Source organism: Macaca fascicularis, chromosome 10 (assembly GCF_037993035.2).
Source record: "Macaca fascicularis isolate 582-1 chromosome 10, T2T-MFA8v1.1".
In the NCBI taxonomy this organism is placed as follows: domain Eukaryota; kingdom Metazoa; phylum Chordata; class Mammalia; order Primates; family Cercopithecidae; genus Macaca; species Macaca fascicularis.
The window spans coordinates 83,088,216-83,105,693 of NC_088384.1; the positions used below are offsets into that span (position 1 = coordinate 83,088,216).

Genomic DNA, 17,478 nt, shown 5'->3' on the forward strand with positions numbered 1-17,478 from the left:
CTTTTGGGCTTAAACTACATGAACAGATCCTTTATTCAGAGAATTTTTCATATATAGGCCGGGCGCAGTGGCTCATGCCTGTAATCCCAACACTTTGGGAGTCTGAGGCAGGTGGATCACCTGAGGTCAGGAGTTCGAGACGAGCCTGGCCAATACAGCAAAACCCCAAGTCTATTTAAAATAGAAAAATTAGCCAGGCATATGGTGCGTGCCTATAATCCCAGCTACTCAAGAAACTGAGGCAGGAGAATCGCTTGAGCCTGGGAGGTGGATGTTGCAATGAGCCGGGATCGTGCCACTGCACTCCAGCCTAGGCAACTTAGTGAAACTCCATCTCAAAAAAAAGAAAAATTCATATATATACTTAGATATTTTTCAGCTATGCCAGCAGGTGGGTATGAATCCCTTGATATAAGCTCCATGAAGATTTCTGGTGGATCAACCCTGGCAAAGCAAAATGTCTGCAAGGTTTGTGCACGTAGGTATGTGTGTGTAAGTGGATGTAGGTAAGCATGTGTGTAGGTGTGTCTGTGTGTTAGACATCTCCATCACAACCTACCAGCCTGGGCAATATAACAAGACACTGTCTCTATGAAAAAATCAAAATTAAAATTAGCCATGCATGGTGGCACATGCCTGTAGTCCCAGCTACTCCTGAGGAAGGAGGATCATTTAAGCCCAGGAGTCTGAGGCTGCAGTGAGCCATGATCGCACCACTGTACTCCAGCCTGAGCAACAGAGTGAGATGCTATCTCAATCAATCAATCAATCACCTGAGAGGAGGAAGGTGATGTCATGTCCTATCAAGGGCAGGGCCCTAAATGTCCATGGAGGGGACCTGACCTAAGCTCACATGGAATTAGACCAGGGGGGCCTACCTGGCTCTTCATAACTTCTCCCCATCACCCCACCCCTTCAACTCTATAGAATTCAAATTTCATCACTAGAAATCTAGGATAACAAAATGACTAACTCTTCTTTAAGATGACTGGGGATAGTGTGAATGGGGACATTTTAGTGTATTCTTATATAGCTTTTGGGCTTAAACCACATGGACAGATCCATGTGGATCTGGATTCAAATTTCATCACTAGAAATGTGGAGTAACAAAATGACTGTTCTTTAAGGTTCTGTGTGTGTATGTAGATGGGTATATGTGTAGGGTGTAGAGTGAGTGTATATAGGTGTGTGTACCTGTATATGCCATGTGGGTTATGTGTAAGGTGTAGTGGTGAGTATATGTAGATATGTGTACCTATATATGTGGGTGAGTATACGTAAGGGGGTAGGTGTGTCTTTTTACTCAGCAAAAAGAGAAGAAAAAGAAGTTTTTCTTTTTTTTAGAGACACCTGTAGAGATGGGGTATCACTGTGTTGCCCAGGCTGGTTTCAAGCTCCCACGCTCAAGCGATCCTCCTGCCTCAGCCTCCCAAAGTGCTGGGATTACAAGCATGAGCCACCATGTCCAGCCTAGGATGCTTTTCTAGATGCCTAGTATGTAAAGGAAAGTATTGATCACTTTATATTTGGTGTGTGAATTATTCCTTAATACTGAGAAGCTTGACAGCTTACATGTAAAGGATTACAAATAACACCTTCTTTTATTTTTCTGAGACAGGGTCTCACTCTGTCACCCAAGCTGGAGTGCAGTGGTACATTCATGGCTTACTGCAGCCTCAGACTCCTGGGCTCAAGCGATCCTCCCACCTTGGCCTCCCAAAGTGTTGGAAGCACTGAACCCAGCTGAAGAGAAGAAAAATCTATCCCCCAATAAATAGCAGGCCTTAGGATATTCCTCCTGCCAAAAAAATAAAGCCCAGAATGATCACCTGCCCAGATGTTCAAAAAGAGGCCACCCCAGGGGCCAGACCCACAGCCCAGTGGCCAGGTGACACTAATTAACAATGAACAGACCAGGCGCGATAGCTCACGCCTATAATCCCAGCACTTTGGGAGGCCAAGGTGGGTGGATCACCTGAGGTCAGGAGTTCGAGACCAGCCTGGCCAACATGACAAAACTCCATCTCTACGAAAAATACAAAAATTATCCAGGCATGGTGGCAGACACCTGTAATCCCAGCTACTCAGGAGGCTGAGGCAGAGAATTGCTTGAACCCAGGAGGCGGAGGTTGCAGTGAGCCGAGATTGCGCCATTGCACCCCAGCCTGGGCGACAGAGCAAGGCTCTGTCTTAAAAAAAAAAAAAAAAAGACAACAATGAACATACCTAGGCTTGGCATGGAGCCGCCACTGCTGGGGTCCCTCCCACAGAACTCCTTTACTCCAGGCAGCGTGTCACTCAATTAAACTCAGAGAAGTCCAGCAAAAAAAGGGCCAGCAGGCAGACTCAGGCCAGACCTGAAGGTGGACAGTGAGAGGCCTGTATTCCTGAGGGGCCTTACTGGCAGGAAGGTAAACACCCCAACAGATGTGGGGAGGGGACACCCCTTCCAGTAAAAGCAGCACCTTCCCTCTGGAGACACAGCCAGGCCAGGGCTCCCCCACCTTCTTCTCACTCAAAGGGGGTGTGACAGAAATAAACACACACACACATACACAGAGGCTGAGAAAACCAGAGAGAAGCTGAGGGGCAGGGGAGGGAGCCTCTTTTATTATCCCAAAATGCAAAGTATTGAAGGCACTTACAATAACAAGGCGGGACAGAGGGTAGGCAAGGGGGGCACAGGATCCAGCACAGAGGTAACCCAACAGCCCACCTGCTCATGGCCCGGCCTGGAGAAAAAGAAAAGCTACAGGGCCGGGTCTGAAGGCAGTCAGGGCAGCTAGCTCTAAAGAAGATAAAAATCCTTTCTACAGAGGATCAGGAAGGCAGGAGCACATGGCAGCAAGGGGCGGGCTGGAGGTCACAAGTTAGTGGCTCTTCTCGGCAGCAAGGACAGCCCTCAGGTCCCCTGCTGGAAGAGGTCTCGGTACATCTCGATGAGGCGGGCAGCCTCACGCTGGCCAGAGAGCAGAGCACCGTGGGTAGTGGAATAGTACTTGCGGTGGGTGGCCTCACCGGAAAACAGCACCTGCATGGGCTGGGGGGCGGCGATAGGGAGGTCAGGGTGGAGGAGCAGCAGAGGCCACGAGGCCACCCCTCTCCACCAGAACCCCCCATCCCAATGACAAATTAGAGAGGCTCTGAGACACAGGTGCTGCTGCTTCCACAGGATGAAGAGCTGCCCATCCTATCTGGCCACTTTCCCCTGCTTCTTCCCTCGGCTCTGCCTGTCTTGCGGCCATTAGGAGTCCTGGCTCTGCAGTCTCAAATGCTCTTTGTGCCTCTTACTTGTGAACTTGAGGCAGGTGGTTTAACCTCCCTAAGCCTTGCTTTTCTCATCTGCCAAATGGGTTTACACCACCTACTTCGGAGGGTGGTTGTAAGGATTAAGGGAAATCATGTATCTAAAGCACTTAGAACCTGGAAGAACAAAGCACTCAATAAAGTCGGTGGTAATTTGACAAACCTTTACGGCGCCCCTGTTAGCATCCAGGGGCTGTTCTGGGCACTTGGAAGAGAAAAGGTGACCAGGCTGCTGCTTTGTGGAGCTTCCATGCTGGTGAGGAAGCCAGACATGAAACCCAGTTACTAAACAGCATCATACGTGATGGAATGGGGTTTGCACGTGGTGCCAAAAGCCCAGAAAAGAGGCCCAGTGTCAGGGGATCCCACAAAGCTTCCCAGAGGACAGGACCTTTGAACTGGTTCTCAGAAGATGCTGAGTGAACGGACAGGCAAAGGACATTTCGGACAGAGAGAAAGGTGGGGGCAAAAATGTACGAAAGCAGGCCTTGCTCAGGGGACAGTGAGAATTTTGGCACAGCCAGGGCTCAGCCCTGAGAAAGCAGGCTGTCTAGGTGAGGTCTAGGCAAGGTACAAGTTCTTGGACCCCAAGTTTGCATTTAGACTTTATCCTGGTTCCTCTCAAATTCAGTGTGCAAGGCACCAGCTGTGGATCCTGATAAAATGCAGTTTTTATTTATTATTTTTGAGACAGTGTCTCACTCTATTGCTCCGGTTGGAGTGCAGTATCACAGCTCACTGCAGCCTTGGCCTCCTGGGCTCAAGTAATCCTCCCACCTAAGCTTCCTAAGTAGCTGGGACTACAAGCACACACCACCACATCTGGCTAATTTTTTTTTTTTTTTAATTTTTTGTAGAGATGGAGGTTTTACTTTTCTGCCCAGGCTGGTCTTGAACTCCTGAGCTCAAGCCATCCTCCCACTTCAGCCTCCCATAGTGCTGGGATTATAGGCAGGAGCCTGCATCCCTGGCCAGAATGCAGAGTTTTTAATCCAGCAGGTCTGGGGTGGGCTGAGAGTCTGCATTGCTTTTTATTTATTTATTTGTGTGTGTGTGTTTGAGGTGGCAGGGGTTGTTGTTTTTTGTTTTTTTGTTTTGAGACAGGGTCTCGCTCTGACACCCAGGCTGGAGTGCAATGGCATGATCTCCGCTCACTGCAACCTCCGCCTCCCGGGTTCAAGCAATTCTCATGCCTCAGCCTCCTGAGTAGCTAGAACTACAGGTGTGCACCACCATGCGTGGCTAATTTTGTATTTTTAGTAGAGACAGGGTTTCGCCATGTTGGCCAGGCTGAGAGTCTGCATTTCTAACCAGCTCCCAGGTGAGGCTGGTACTGATCTAGCTACCCTGAGTAGTGAGGCCCTATCCCACCACCAAGGAGCCCACAGAGGCTGTTACACTGAAAGGGGTGCTGTATACTGTGTCAGGGTACAAGCTGCCTACTCCCACATCCACCCATTCTCCTCTTTCTCCTCAATAACAAAGTCCTGATTTTTAACTGGGTCCATTGCCACCCAGAATAAATATGATACTACCCAGCCTCTCTAGCAGCTAGGTGCAGTCATGTGACTATGTTCTGGCCAATAAGCATTAAAGTCCACTGTTGCTTAGAGACACAGCTGACTCAGCTCCAAGGGTTCCCTTCTTGCCATCTGCCTTTCCTCCTCCTTCCAGCCTCAGATGCAGATGTGAGAACTGGAGCTTCTGCAGCCCTCTTGGACCACAAGATGGTCTTGAAGATGAGAGCCAGGTGCTAATGATACGGGATCCTGCTGCCTGCCTCCAGATTTCCTTTTGGTTTTCCTTGTTTAAGTCACAGGTGTGTTTGCTTTGCTTTGCTTTTTGTTACATGCACTAGTCCTAACTGATGCAAGTGAAAAGAGATTTGCTTTTTAGCAGGATGGCTGTGGCAGCAGAAAGGGCCTTTCTGAGGATCTCTCTTTCTTTAAACACCAGTCCTTTTCTCTTTCCCTCTGAGCACAGTTGGGCAGGCACAGTAGATGCTGGTTGACTGAACTCTTCTTCACCAATTATACCAAATAATTGTTTTAAATATAACTCTGTTGAGTTTTAACATTTACTGTGTGTGTCTACTTGATGGGGGAAATTCAAAATCCACTTTATGGGAGCAAAAATATATATTTCAGATTTTTTTTTTTTTTTTTTTTTTTTTTTACTGTACAGCTGGCATAATTGTGGAGAACATCAGTAATCTAAACTTTATTTTCTAAAATATATTGGGAAAACATTTCCATTGAATCAGTGCTGTCCAATAGGACATGCCATGATGCTGGAAATGTTCTATCACTATATAATTTACTATGGAGCCTCTAGCCACATGTGGCTATGCGACTAGTGCAACCAAGGAACAAAAACTTTACTATATTGGCCAAGTGTGGTGGCTCATTCCTATAATCCTAGCACTTCAGGAGGTTGAGGCGGGAGGCTAGCTTGAGCCCAGGAGTTCAAGACCAGCCTAGCAGGATGATGAAACCCTGTCTCTACCCAAAAAAATACAAAAATTAGCTGGATGTGGCGGCTTGCCAGCATGCCTGTGGTCCCAGCTACTTGGGAGGCTGAGGTGGGAGGATCACTTGAGCCTGGGAGGTCAAGGCTGCAGTGAGCTGTGATTGTACCACTACACCCCAGTCTGAAGTGTAGACAGAGCAAGACCCTGTCTCAAAAAAAGAAAAAAAAATAACTTAAATTTTAATTAAATTTTAATTAATCTTAAATTTAATTAAATTTTAATTAATTTAATTAAATTTTAATTAATTAATCTAAATTGAGTGATAGCTACCATATTGGCCAGCACAGCACGGAATAGCTCAGTTTTCATAATATCAAGAAAACACTTTAAGTTTCAATTTGATTCCATTTTTTCTTCCAGATATTAAGTGCACACTTTTCTCCTTGTGTTCTCTCTCATTACAGAAGCTACTCCACCCTCCATCCCTGCCTCACCTGAGCACCCCTTAGTGAACACTACCGTAGCCCTCCTCACCCTGGACCAGACACACATACGAAATACACCCACAACTCCCCTCCTCACCCCAAACGCCTCCGCTTACCGCTGTCTTCGAGCTCTCCGTGTACGGCAGGGGCTTGGCCAGCTTCTCCACATCCGCCCCACTGGAGCCCACCTGCGTGTATGAATAGGAGCCGCGGAAGTAGGGGTTGCTGCCCCAGGCCGAGCGCAGGATTCGCCGAGGTTTTGGAATGTTGGGGTTCCCTGATGGGGAGTCAGAAAAGCCAAGGGGAGGGAGAATAAGAAATGGCTGCATACAGAAGATGACCCCAAATGGACAATCCCCCACCCCACCTCCAGGGCTCCAGGAGGACCAGGCTGACAGGGGTAGGCACGGAGGATAGAGGAGGAAGGAGGGAGGCTGGGGCTCGAGCTGTGTACCCACTCGGCACCTCCTGTGACCCCCAGCAAAACACTCCACCTTACTTTTCCTATCTATCTGAAAAGAAGGGACAGATAATCATGTTTCCCTGCCTAATGTCGGGGGTTCTTGTGAGGCCCTCCTGGAATAGTGGGTGAAAAATGTTCAGCTGAAAGGCTCAGAGAGTAAAATACAAATCCAACTCTTAGCAACAGAGCACAATGGGCAGTGATGTTTGAGAGTTTTACCATTAGCCCTCAGAAAGAGGGAAGAGACACAGCGCCCATAATTCTGAGTGTTTCAAGTTCTAAACTGTCAGCAATTGAAGAGCCTTTGGCTGAATGTGGCACCCTGCAGTGGCGCTCCCGTGGGGCACAGCATCCGAGCTTCACAGTCTGGGGAGGAGAGAGCTGCCACGGGTCCACCAGAGGAGGGCAGGTGAGGAAGAAGTGGCGTGGGGGAAGCGGGTCGTGGGGCACATGGCACACCTGTGAACTGACGCAGCATCTCTGTGCAGATCTCGGCCACTGCCTCGTCATCACACTTCTCCATGACGAGGGCCTCCTCCCCGCAGATCCAGCCGCTCAGCACATGGCCATAGCGCTCAGGCGGGTAGAGGACATCAAAGCCGCAGATCTTGCGGTACCAGAGCTCAGATGGGTAGGTGAGGGTGCGGCTCTCCGCCTCGTCCTCCCACACAAACTGTAGGCTGTTGCACTCGGGGCCCCAGAAGGGCTCCTCGAATTCCAGAAAGATCTTGTCGGTGGTGCCAATGCCCAGGCGGTGGATGGCAGCCACCTTCTCTGTGGGCAGGCCTGGCCGGAAGAAACTGGTGTACTGCCTCTTCAGCACACCCAGCGACACGGTCACAATCACGTGGTCCGCTGGGATCAGCTCACAGTCCTCGCACTCCACCACCACCGGCCACTGCTCATCCTCATCCCACCTGCGCCCCTGGGGCTCCTCTCCCCCCTGGCTACCCTCCCCAGTGTCGTGATTATGGTCGCCCTCACCCCGGGGCTCAATCTCAGGGCCTCTGGGGCGGGCTGAGGCCTGGTCCCAGTGAATGCAGCGGACAGGTTTCCCTAGCTGGATGACGTGGGCAGGGATGCCCTCCGCCAGCAGCTCCACAACCCGCATGAAGCCTGAGGGGATGATGTGGTGAGCGCCCGGGATCTCGGTCCACTCCCCGAAGGCGCTCAGGGACACCTCGTCCATGCTGTGTGAGCTGCTCTCACAGCTCTCCACCTGCGGGAAGACCCAAGGAGAAGCCAGGTGACCGCCAGGGTTGGGCAGGGGTAGGAGCAGCGCAGCCCTCCTCAGACCCAGACGCCCCCAGAATCCGTCTTCCTCAAGATACCTTCAGGTACTGCTGGATCATGGCGAGCTTCAGGCGCTTGGTGGCCTCTGGGTCATCAGGGTCATTCCTGATGCGGTTACGCACCTCCTCTCGGGTGAACACCCCCACGCTATTTTGACTTTCAGCATTGACTGGTTTATCGTGCCGGAAGAACTCCTGGGTCAAGTTATAGACCTGCCAGAGAGACCCCATGAGAGAGACTGAAAACACCTCATCACACCTCCATCTCAAACAGAAGGCTCCCAACTCAAACCCACCAGTTCCCAGGTGTCCCCTGGATGCACTGAGCCCCTGGTCTCTGTCCCTTAGGGATCTGATGTTGCACTCAATGCTGCATCAGGACTGCACCAACAGCCAAGGCCCTGGGCAGCCACCTCCTCGCCTATGGCCTGTTGGGGAGGTGAGATGGGCCCTGGAGGCTTTCTTGCCGGGCCCTCGCTTAGGACGATGTGAAACATTTGGTGCCCATACAGTCTGTGGGAAAGAAGCCACCCCTCATGGACTCTGCATGGGCCTCCATGGGCTCTACCTCCCACTGGAGGATGGGCATTTGCACACATTTACCTGCTCCAAGAGCCATACATGTACTTTCCCTGCCACCCCTGCCCAAGTGTGTCTGCTTTGCCCACTCCCAAGAGGGCAGTCTGGAGCTGTGGCCTGGCCAGCAGAAGGGCCCCTGAAGTATGGAGACACCTCCCTGGGCCTGTGCAGGTCCGTACAAAGTACCCCCTTTGCTTCAGGCCTCAACCATGAGTAAGGAAGTGGGGAAGACAGGAACACAAAAGCCAGGGTCTCAGGAGGCCCCAGTGTGCCAAGGAAGGAAGATGCATTTCACAGGCACATTTCAGCAAGAACTCCAGCCCACACCTCATCAACAGGTAACGATGATCAGTCGCTTGGAAAGGGGTCTGACTGCCCGCCCACCCCCGTACCTGCCTCATCTACAGCCCCCACTAAGCACCAGGCAGAACTCTCTGAAGGAAGTAAGGCAGTCCAGGGGCAGTCCTGGGATCCCCAGAAGCAACATTTACTCAACATTTACTGAACTCTGCACAGGACACAGCTTGTGATGTGGGCGAAACAGTCCCTGCCCCTATCCTCACTCCAGGTGGGGAGACAGTCCACCATTGGGCTGCCGTGATATGAAAGAACCCGGGGCTGTGAGGTCAACACAGACAACCATGGGCAGCTGGGAGACAGCCAGGGTGGAGCAGGAGGGGGAAGAAAAGCATTTCAGGCAGAGGGAACAGCAACCTCAAAGATGGAGAAGCAGTCAGGAATCCTGAAGGAGTGTGGTTTTGCTGGAGGGGGCAGGAAGGAGAGAGGATCTGAGAGCCGACTTTAGAAAGGCAGGCAGGGTCCAGGGCATAAAGGACTGAGAGTCATTCCAAGAACTCTGGACTTGATCCAAGGCCCTGGCATCGCTGGAGGGCTGAGCAAAAAGGCAGCAGGATCACATGCCCACAGCTGTCATTCCCAGGACACCAGCTAATGGAGGCTCCTTGGCCGGGCCTCTGTGGCTGAGCTGATGAATGGTTTGTTTCCCTTCCTAAAGTGAGTGTGGTCAGCACACATGTCTGGGAATGGTGTCTGCCCTGTCCCCCAGCCCTGGGGCCACAGGGTGAAGGAAGATGGCAAAGCGCAGTGATGTCCACCACCCTCCACCACCACCATCTCACTCAAGGGGAAGGCCTCCACCTGAGACACAGACATGAATTAAACTTATCTCTGGAGACTAAATTATAAAGAAGAAAGTGAGGGAAATTGTTTTGTCTTGCCTCCCTGCAATCAGGAGATGCTGAGTGGTTAGCCTTAGCTGGAGTCCTCAGCAAATTCTTCACCCAGGACCACTGCCAAGGGTCAGGGTTTCAATTTGCCTCCTCCTCCCTGGGTTTTTCCCTTGGGCAATAAGCAACATGGTAGCCAGTCCTTAGCTTATGTTAACTAGAGGCCAAAACGCCCAGCTGAGGAGTAACAAATTTAGTCCATCGACATGACTCTTTGTATCAGCCACCAACTACGACAGCCTTCACTGCACATGGGTGTGCCATATGGCACAGTCTCATCTCCTGGATTATCTGACACCTTCCCAATGTGACCCAAGGAAAATGGGACACGTCTGTGTCAGCTAATAATACTCACCCCAATTCTCATTAAGCATTTATCATTGGATCTCATTCAATCCTCATAATACTATGAGGTAGGTACCACCATGCCCATTTTACAGAAGAGGAAAGTAAGGCTCAGAGAGGTTCAATAACCTGCTCAAGATTCCACAGCTAATAAATGGTAGAACTGGTATTTGATCAAGGCAGTCTTACTCCAGAAACTAAGCTCTAGATGATACTATTGCACAAACTCATTTATTTGCTAATAAATAAAATACATTCAAATGAGTGGCTCTTCAGAGTCATCATCTTTGGGGGGCTGCATATTTATTATGAAGCCACATTGAGGCAAGGCTTCACGTGCTTAGAGCACACCTCCTCAGAATGGCCTCTAGGATTGGTTAAAAGCCACACAAAGAAATCTTGACATCATCATCATGCCTTATCCTTTTGACTCAAAACATCACCACCTAGATGATAATCCACCATATCCACCCCATATTCACAATGCACACTCTTGACTTTCAAAAATCAAACCCACCTGCAGAATCTGATGATGATCTACTTTTAAACACATTTGAAAAAACAAACCATGGGCCCTGAAAGTCATTTTCAAAAGGCATCCATGTTTGAATCACTCACAATAACCTGGGAATCAGGCTGGGGCTGATTTCCAGCAGACCGGAGAGGTCTACTTTGAAGAATACTAGTTCTTATCTGACCCATTAACAATTCAGTCTCTTGGCACATGAGTGAGAATGCACAATACAATGGACTGCACACAACGTACCTTGTTGGTGCACACACACAAGACACCGAGTGTGCCTGTCCTCCATAGAGCAGGGACCACCCCAAAGCAAGGGTCATGTCTCCTTTCTCATGCCCAAGAGATTAGAAAATGCACAATAGGCTGGGCGCGGTGGCTCCCGCTTGTAAATCCCAGCACTTTGGGAGGCTGATCACCTGAGGTCAGGAGTTTGAGACCAGCCTGACCAACACGGAGAAACCCCGTTTCTACTAAACATACAAAATTAGCTGGGCATGGTGGTGCATGCCTGTAATCCCAGCTACTCAGAGGCTGAGGCAGGAGAACCACTTGAACCTGAGAGGCGGAGGTTGTGGTGAGCCGAGATCGTGCCATTGCACTCCAGTCTGGACAACGAGAGCAAAACGCCATCTCAAAAAAAAGAAAGAAAAGAAAGAAAGAAGGAAAAGAAACAAAGAAGGAAAGAAAGAAAGAAAAGAAAATGCACAATAGGTGTTTGCTGGCCAAATTACTGACCTGGAGTGAAGGATCATTACACCATAAATGACAAGCTATCAGATGACAGGGCCTACACATTACTTTGCTTGTTCAGTGCAGTTCACACAGCTAAAGAATACTAACAATATTAATAATTTTTTTTAAATCTGAATAAAACAAGGATGTGTGCCATTGCCACTTCTATCCAACACTTTACTGAGATACTAACCCGTGCAGTAAGGCAAGAAAAAAATAAAACTGTCTACAGCTGTGCTATCCAACACAGCAGCTACTAGACACCTGTAGCAATTTAAAATTAAGAAATTAGGCCGGGTACAGTGGCTCACATCTGTAATCCCAGCACTTTGGGAGGCCAAGGGGGCAGATCATGAAGTCAGGAGTTCGAGACCAACCTGAACAACATGGTGAAACTCTGTCTCTACTAAAAATACAAAGATTAGCTGGGCGTGGTGTTGCATGCCTGTAATCCCAGCTACTCAGGAGGCTGAGGCAGGAGAATCGCTTGAACTAGAGAGGTAGAGGTTGCAGTGAGCTGAGATTGTGCCACTGCACTCCAGCCTGGGCGACAGAGCGAGACTCCATCTCAAAAATAAACAACAACAACAACAAAATTAAATATTCAGTTCCTCGGTTTTACTTGCGTCATTTCAAGTGCTCAAGAGCCAAATGTGGCTAGTGACTGCCACACTGCATAGGGCAGGTCTAAAACATCACCGTCACTGTGGAAAGTTCTATTGGATAAATACTGGTCTAAGGACCAGAAAGGAAAAAAAGACAAAATTCTCATTTTTTGTGTAGAGTTCTATACATAAATTCCAAAATATTATTAGAATATAAATTAATATAATTAACATAATAGATATATTATTAGAATTAAAAATAATTTAGCAATGTAACAAATCAATATATAAAAATCAATTATATTTCTATATATCAGAAACAATTAGAAAATAAAGTTTTTAAAAATTACTATTTATGGCCAGGTGTGGTGGCTCACACCTGTAATCCCAGCACTTTGGGAGGCCAAGGCAGGCAGATCACGAGGTCAGGAGTTCAAAACCAGTCTGGCCAACACAGTGAAACCCTGTCTCTACTAAAAATACAAAAATTAGCCAGGCGTGGCGGCGCACGCCTGTAATCCCAGCTACTTACTCGGGAGGCAGAGGCAGGAGAATTGCTTGAACCCAGAAGGCAGAGGTTGCAGTAAGCTGAGATCACACCACTGCACTCCAGCCTGGGCGACAGAGCGAAACTCCGTCCCAAAAAGAAAAAAAACTACTACTTATAAGAGTATCCAAAAACAACAACAGCAACAACCATCAACACGACCCCCACATACCTAGTAATAAATCTAACAAAAAATGTTTAAGGACTTTGTAAAGGAATATTTAATCACACGTATCAATAATCTCTTGGCTAGTACTTTCCCACTCAATATCTTCATTTACCCTCACATTATCCTGGTTTTCCAAATGCAGGGCCCAGGGAGTGTGCAGAGACATGACCAGAATCACAGACCTCCCAGGTCTCCCCATGCCCTCATGCCCAGCTACTCTGCTCACACCTCACCTCGTTGTATAAATCGCTGAATTCCTCAACCACGTCCTTGGGGATCCTGCGGCCGTGGTTGGTAAGGTAGCAGGCCACGCCATTCTTGGAATAGAGGCTGATGCGGCCCACGCTGCGTTCCCCATCGGTTGTCTCTTCCAGGAGGCCGCTGGCTTCTGCTAGATGATAGATAGGGTTCCCATGGGAGCCATGGATCCAGGTGGCTCCCAGCTCAAAGGTGGCGTGTCCTGAGGGTGACAACAACAGGCCCTTAGAGGCTTAGGGACTTCTCCAGAGAAGGCCAGCACGGCTTCCCCCTCCTTCCTCCAAGAGGGTCTTTCCAGCCCTACAACAGGGCAGGAAAGAGATTGAACTCCCACTGCTGGCAAACAACAAAGGTCCTCAGTGAAAAGTTCCCACCGAAAAACACCTTATAGCTAACATAACTGCCACCTTGGATGACTCTGTGATTTGTCCCAGAGTCGCCTTACTGGACCAGTTAGAAGGCTCTTCTTTTTCAGTCCCACCTTTTTCTCAGGTAATACCAGATACCAGACCCCACTTCCTCACTGGTGCCTCCTCACCTGGGAGCAGCACTGTGGGCACCTGAGGGTCCCCACCTGGGCTTTTTTCAATTCTTCAACATCCCCAGTGGCTCCAAGATCTAAAGCACTTCCCAGACAGAAAATGGTCCCCTCCAAATTCAACATGGGGCAGGAGAGAAGGCCAAACATCCCAGTTGGCAAGATTCACCCATAAAGCAATCTAAAGCACACTTCCAGGGAAAGTGAAGCCCTCTACATCCTTTGGCGCAGTACAAAAAACCCTGAGAGCCGGACTGGGGCAGGGGACATCTCCTGGGTCCAAGTTGGGATGACCTGGGAACGAGGTCCACTACCCCATTCCCAGCCAAGGTACCATATACTCTGAGGCAAGTTGCCTCTGTGCCTGGGCCGCAGTTTCTTCTTCTGATGCTGCAGAAACTGTCTCCTCCCATTCATCTCCATCCCTACCTAGCTCCCAGGGAAGTTGAAACGATGACAGGAAAATAGAAATGTTGGGGGGTGTGTTTTGTTTTGTTTTTGCAGGCCTGCTTCAAGATATATGTGGTACATTTTTTGCCAAGATAGTCACAATGATTCCTCCTATCTTTGTACACACACCACTTTTGCAACGTGACTTTGCCATTCCTCCCATGAGAAGGCGGAGTCTGTTTCCCTGCCAGACACTGTTGTGTGTGCCAGGGGAAAAGGGACAACTTTGGTTATGCCTTGCAGGAAATGCTGTAGGGGAAGGCACTTAATGTGATCAAAGTTCCTAAAAGAGGCCGAGGCAGGCGGATCACCTGAGGTCAGGAGTTCAAGACCAGCCTGGCCAACATGGTGAAACGCCCATCTGTACTAAAAATACAAAAATTAGCCAGGTACGGTGGCACACACCTGTAATCCCAGCTACTCAGGAGGCTGAGGCTGGAGAATCTCCTGAACCCCGGAGGCGGAGGTTGCAGTGAACCAAGATCATGCCACGGCACTCCAGCCTGGGTGACACAGCAAGACTGTCTCAAAAAAAAAAAAAAAAAAATCCTCTAGAGGACCAGTGTAGCCACACATTCCAGGCCATGTGTGGTCTCACTGGGTCATTTTCATGGTTCCTACCCACCCAACCCCTCGTTGGTCAGATCTCACCACCCCCCACCCCCCGGTTGGGAAGCCCTGACCGGGGGATTTCGGGCAATTTCCCCACTCTCTGAGACCCCTGGCAAAGTCTGCCCACCCCTAAGGCAAGTCTCTTACCTGGCTGCTTTCTCCAGGGTCCTCACTGCTCTGCAACCTGGACAGATCCACTTCCCAGATAATCCCAAGACCTGCCCATCACACACATGGAGACCCAAAATCCCCTTTCACCTCTGCTAACCCAGGATCCTACTGCTGCAGGGCTAGCTCTCAGTCATGATAGACTAACTCACAATCAAAAGTTAACGACTACTAGGGCCTTGCAGAACAATTTCACTTCTGCACGTGAAATAGAAACTGGCCCACTCAGTACCAAGAGAGCGTGGATGTCCACTCCCTCCTAAACACTGTGAACGCTACGTCAGAATATAGCCAGCATTCTCCACAAGTGAAAGTCAGGGCCCTACCATGCCCACTTCAGAGGGCTGCCACGAGGAGCAAAGGAAGCTTCTGGAAAACGCCCAGGCAGGATGCACGATGGAACATTTATCCCAGAAGCTAAAATAATGAGACTTCAGGCAGAGCCGGGAATTAGGAGACTAAAGGTGACCTGGGGAGGTGGCTTGGCTAGACTGGGTGGCACTTACCAAGTTTCACACTCTGCACACGGCCTCCGATGTGGCTGGAAGCCTCAAGCACAGTGACATCCGTGAAGCCCTGCTCGAGAAGTGCTTTGGCTGCAGCCAGGCCAGCCAAGCCGGCGCCGATCACCACCACACGAGGCTGTCCCCTTCTCCGTAGGCCACGACTGAGAGGGTCATCCGCACTGTCGCCACTAGATTCACAACTTTGCATACCGTCCGCACTCACCTTCTAGGAACCTGCAGGAGGAGGTAGCACAGCTTACTGGCTCTGCCTTCACTTCCCACCTGCCCCAAGGGACACTCAGGGCTCCCATCACACTCTGCCCTCTGTTGCAGGTGGTGGAACCTGGAGTCCTCTCCCTCCCTCTCTGAGGACCTGGACAAGAAGAGCCACCTCCAAAGGGGCAGGGAGGGAGGGAAGAATAAATAAGAGAAGGCGGCAGGAAGGGAGGAAAAAAGGAAGAAAGGGAAGGAAGGAGAATGTAAGGGAGGGATGCATTTTGGGTCCCCACCAGCAGGCAGGAGACCTAGGAGCCCATCTTAAGCCCCTGAAATTCTCAATCCCACCCCCAAACTTGTTAGGCACTGTTTCTTCCCTGACCACAGGCCCCAAAGTAGAGATGAGAGGCGGCCAGTGAGGAGATGACCAAGAAGGCTACAGTCAGGAGAGACTGGGGCTTGGGGCTGCTGATTCTGGACCAGCTCAGCATGGCATAGCTGCTGTGGTCCACCTGGTGCCAATACCAGGATGCTCACACAGACCCCAGGATACTTGTCTGGACCCAAAGATACTCACACAGATGCCCCAGGATACACAGACCCCAGGATACTTGCCTGGACCCCAGGATACTTGACTGGACCCCAGGATACTTGCCTGGACCCGAAGATACTTGCATGGACCCCAAGATATTCACACAAACCTCAGGATACTCACACAGACCCCAGGATACATGTACACACAACCCTGGACCCTCTGTTCTCCCTCCTTTGCCTGGCTTTTCCCTGGCACTCTCTCTTTCCCTTGCCCCTTCTCTTGTCTCTGGCTTTCTGTTGGTCTTTCACAGCCTCAATGAAGTGGCAATTTGGTGGGCAGGACATAGTCCCGCCCTCCCCCAAGAAAGTGCCACGAGGCCTGCATCCAACAAGCCTGCTATTCCGGGTAGGTTGTTTTCCCAGCCACCCAGTCCCTCAGCCACCACAAAGCAGCAAGGAGCCCAGGAAACAGTGGACCAAGAGGACCCATGGCACCAGAGGCCAGACATGAAATTGACAGTTACACTAAACCAGTTTGCTCAGAGACGCCAGATTAGGGGAGCTGATGGCTGGGAAACCAAGGGGGTCCCCAAATCTGGCCCCAGGGCTAGGAGAGGCTGTGTTTCTCTTCCTAGAATGACCCGGAGGGTTTGGAGGTATCTGGGGGCCACCCTGAGGAACAACTCAACTCAGATGCTGTCCCTGTTCCTTCCCTGATTCAAGCAATTTCGATTCCAGCTGTCTTTGCTGAGGTTTAAGTGGCAGCAGTTGCAGAATCTAATAGTATCCAGGATCTAACAGGGAACAAATGTGGGTGGAAGGTGGCTGCCGGACAGCAAACAAGGGGCACTGTCACCCGTACCTAATAAAGCTGTGCATAACTGTTCCCATGACATAGCAATCCCACTCTAAAGCATACACCCAACAGAAAGGGGGCAGATTCCACCAAAGACGCATGTTAAAGAGTGTGCACAGCAGCTACATTCATAACAGCCTGAAAATAAAAACACCCCACAAGTCTATCAGCAGGAGGACAGATACATATCCGGTGCTGTAAGTAGCATATCCATACCACGCACTACTCTTCAGCAATAAACAGAACCCAACTACTGATACTCCCAACCACACAGATGCACCTCAACCACACACTGAGCAAAAGAAGCCAGACACAAAAAGGCACAGACTATGACCTCATTCCCACGAAGCTCAGGAAGAGGCAAACCCAATCTGTGAAGCCAGAGGTCAGAAGAGAGGTTAGGAGGCAGGGAGATGACTGAAGGGGGCAGGAGGGGACTTTCTTACGTAGAGGGAATAAGTATCTTAATCTGAAGAGTGGGTACCCAGTGCACATATGAAGATTCGCTGAGTTACACATTTGAGATATGTGTAATTCACTGTATATATCTACATACACCTCACTAACAAGATAGTCA

General features: G+C 49.8%; 1 protein-coding gene across 8 annotated transcripts in view; it reads right to left on the reverse strand.

The window, feature by feature from the left end:
- Positions 1-2,583: 2,583 nt before the first annotated feature.
- Positions 2,584-17,478, reverse strand: part of SMOX (spermine oxidase) — a 39,452-nt gene continuing 24,557 nt past the window's right edge. For 2 of the 8 annotated variants that reach the window (XM_065522805.1, XM_074004828.1), the window contains exons 2-8: positions 15,296-15,529; positions 12,997-13,223; positions 8,056-8,229; positions 7,184-7,538; positions 6,378-6,538; positions 3,470-3,559; positions 2,584-3,040 (exon numbers count right to left, since the gene is read on the reverse strand). In XM_065522805.1, coding sequence (XP_065378877.1) covers positions 2,903-3,040; positions 3,470-3,559; positions 6,378-6,538; positions 7,184-7,538; positions 8,056-8,229; positions 12,997-13,223; positions 15,296-15,503 — 1,353 coding nt within the window. In that variant the 5' untranslated portion in view covers positions 15,504-15,529 and the 3' untranslated portion in view covers positions 2,584-2,902. Of the gene's footprint in view, positions 3,041-3,469; positions 3,560-6,377; positions 6,539-7,183; positions 7,944-8,055; positions 8,230-12,996; positions 13,224-15,295; positions 15,530-17,478 lie in introns of all 8 variants that reach the window. The other 6 variants (XM_005568419.4, XM_065522804.1, XM_074004829.1 and 3 more) reach the window with 3 other exon arrangements.